Here is a 1,944-nt window from a genome sequence, read left to right as displayed (position 1 = left end):
CTACACAGTTTTTATTGATTTTACCAATTTATTTCCCAAAACTATTTTAGCAATTACTTTTTAAACTAAAGGACCAGCAACCACCCACTCCACCCACCGGCCCATTGAACCTAGTCCCATGGTCAAGGCGGCCCAGGCACGGCGATCGGCCTAGGCGGGGCACAGCGATCGGTCGGCCCAGCGGGCGCAGACCGGCCGTAGCCTAGCAGAACTGACGCAGCCCGTGGCATGGCGGCAGCAGGCCGGACCAGCGACGGCCCAAGGCCAGGAGGCCCGTGCATGCCATCATTTTGCAGAAATGACCTTAGATTTCAACGAAATTAACCCATAGTCCTTTCCACTATTGCTCTCTTTCTCTGACGCTTTCCCCCACCCCTAGACTTTCTCCTTATTTGAGCACATCAGCCCCCCGGCGACTCCACGCGTGACGGCGCAGCTCCGGCTGGCACTACCCCGCTGCGCTGGTCAGCAGAGTGAGGCGCAGACTAAAGGAACAAGCCGACGAGCACCGCGGAGCCAATACGAGACCCTAGGTGCCGATTAGGGACCGAACGGTGACTTCTAACGCTCTGACCATGTCAACGGACTACAAGCTATAGCGACGCGACTGTTCCAGCATCCTACGACCTTGAAGACTAAAACGAAAGGATGGTAGAGCAGCAGGACCTTACCCCGAACATGGCTACGGTATTGATTGGAGCGGAAACGGCCCGTGCTATGATGGCCACATGCACGGTGAAGGGCGATGGCGCTCTAAGCGTGGCGTGGCCGTGGTAGAAAAATGCTAGAAGTAGAAGAAGGATGGAGGCTGTTGGATCTTAATTCTATGATACAGAAAAAATCATGTGTTAAAACTGTATAAAACACATTGTTGGGTTTGAAGGAGGAACCACCGTAACAAAGCTGGTCGGAGTAAATTTTGACATACTATACACATATGGTGGTACGGTTTTCGTTAAGCAATCATAATCACCGGCGGCCACACTTTACCGGCGGCGGTATCGGTTTGGCGACGCGCGCCGCCCTGCACCGGCTGGGGTACGGCCACCTGACCTTGCCGCTCTCCTTCACCGACGGCGCCAGGCTCGTGTAGTTCTTCCAGGCCGCGATCACGTTCCCAGCTCGTGGACCTTTGTTCTCCTGCCCGATGCAGCAGCTGGCGTGCACCGTGTAGACCCCGCCGCGGGACGCGCAGAAGGTGGCGAAGAACACCGTGTCGAGGAACGCGATCCGGACGCCCAGCTTGACGTCGTCGAACACCTTCTGGTCGTGGCGCACTGGCAACCGCGGCCGCGCCGTCCGCCAGTACCGCAGCATCTGCACCGTCCGGTTCGTCGACTTCACGTAGTAGAAGCCGGTGTTGGGTGAGTTCCTCAGGGACTCGGGCTCGCCGGAGAAACCGTCGCACGACATGGTCACGTACACGTCCTGCACTCAATGTATATGTAAATCATGATACGCATTTGTAGAGAATCAAGAAATTCGATCAGAGCTGATTTATATGCTTTTGTGGCATACAGTCGCAGTACCGTGAAGAGGTAGTTGTGTAGCCGAGCTCGAGCACGCGTTGGAGGGAGAGCTTGGCCCAGAGCCCCAGACGATCTCGAGGTAGCCTTTGTGAAGAGATAGTTCTCTGTTCGACGCCGACATACAACGAACAGAGAAAGATGGAGATCGACGTGGATGGCCGAGGACGGAAGAGTCGGAGACGATGACTAGATGGCCTAGCACGTACAGTATATGTTCATGTCATATTTCTTCATTCTACCATTCCAAACACTATAGAACTGTAGCTCCAAACAAATTCAAGATCCTTGTGCGAGTGTGCAACAAAACATGCGGTGCCTGGAGTTCAGGGTATCAAGTGCTCCGTAGCTTGCAGCCAATCAAATTGCCAAGACAACTTGTTTCGAAAATCAAACATTGTATACTTGGGTAGTAAGC

At 54.0% G+C, this 1,944-nt stretch overlaps 1 protein-coding gene across 1 annotated transcript; it reads right to left on the bottom strand.

Moving 5' to 3' along the window:
• Window positions 1-969: 969 nt before the first annotated feature.
• Window positions 970-1,413, bottom strand: LOC136455520 (uncharacterized protein At4g15970-like). The gene has a single exon (XM_066455514.1). It carries the CDS (start codon window positions 1,411-1,413, stop codon window positions 970-972), a length of 444 nt encoding a protein of 147 aa, XP_066311611.1.
• Window positions 1,414-1,944: the final 531 nt, after the last annotated feature.

The sequence above is a fragment of the Miscanthus floridulus genome, chromosome 5 (assembly GCF_019320115.1).
Source record: "Miscanthus floridulus cultivar M001 chromosome 5, ASM1932011v1, whole genome shotgun sequence".
Classification (NCBI taxonomy): Eukaryota; Viridiplantae; Streptophyta; class Magnoliopsida; order Poales; family Poaceae; genus Miscanthus; species Miscanthus floridulus.
This window is presented reverse-complemented; position numbering and strand designations above follow the sequence as displayed.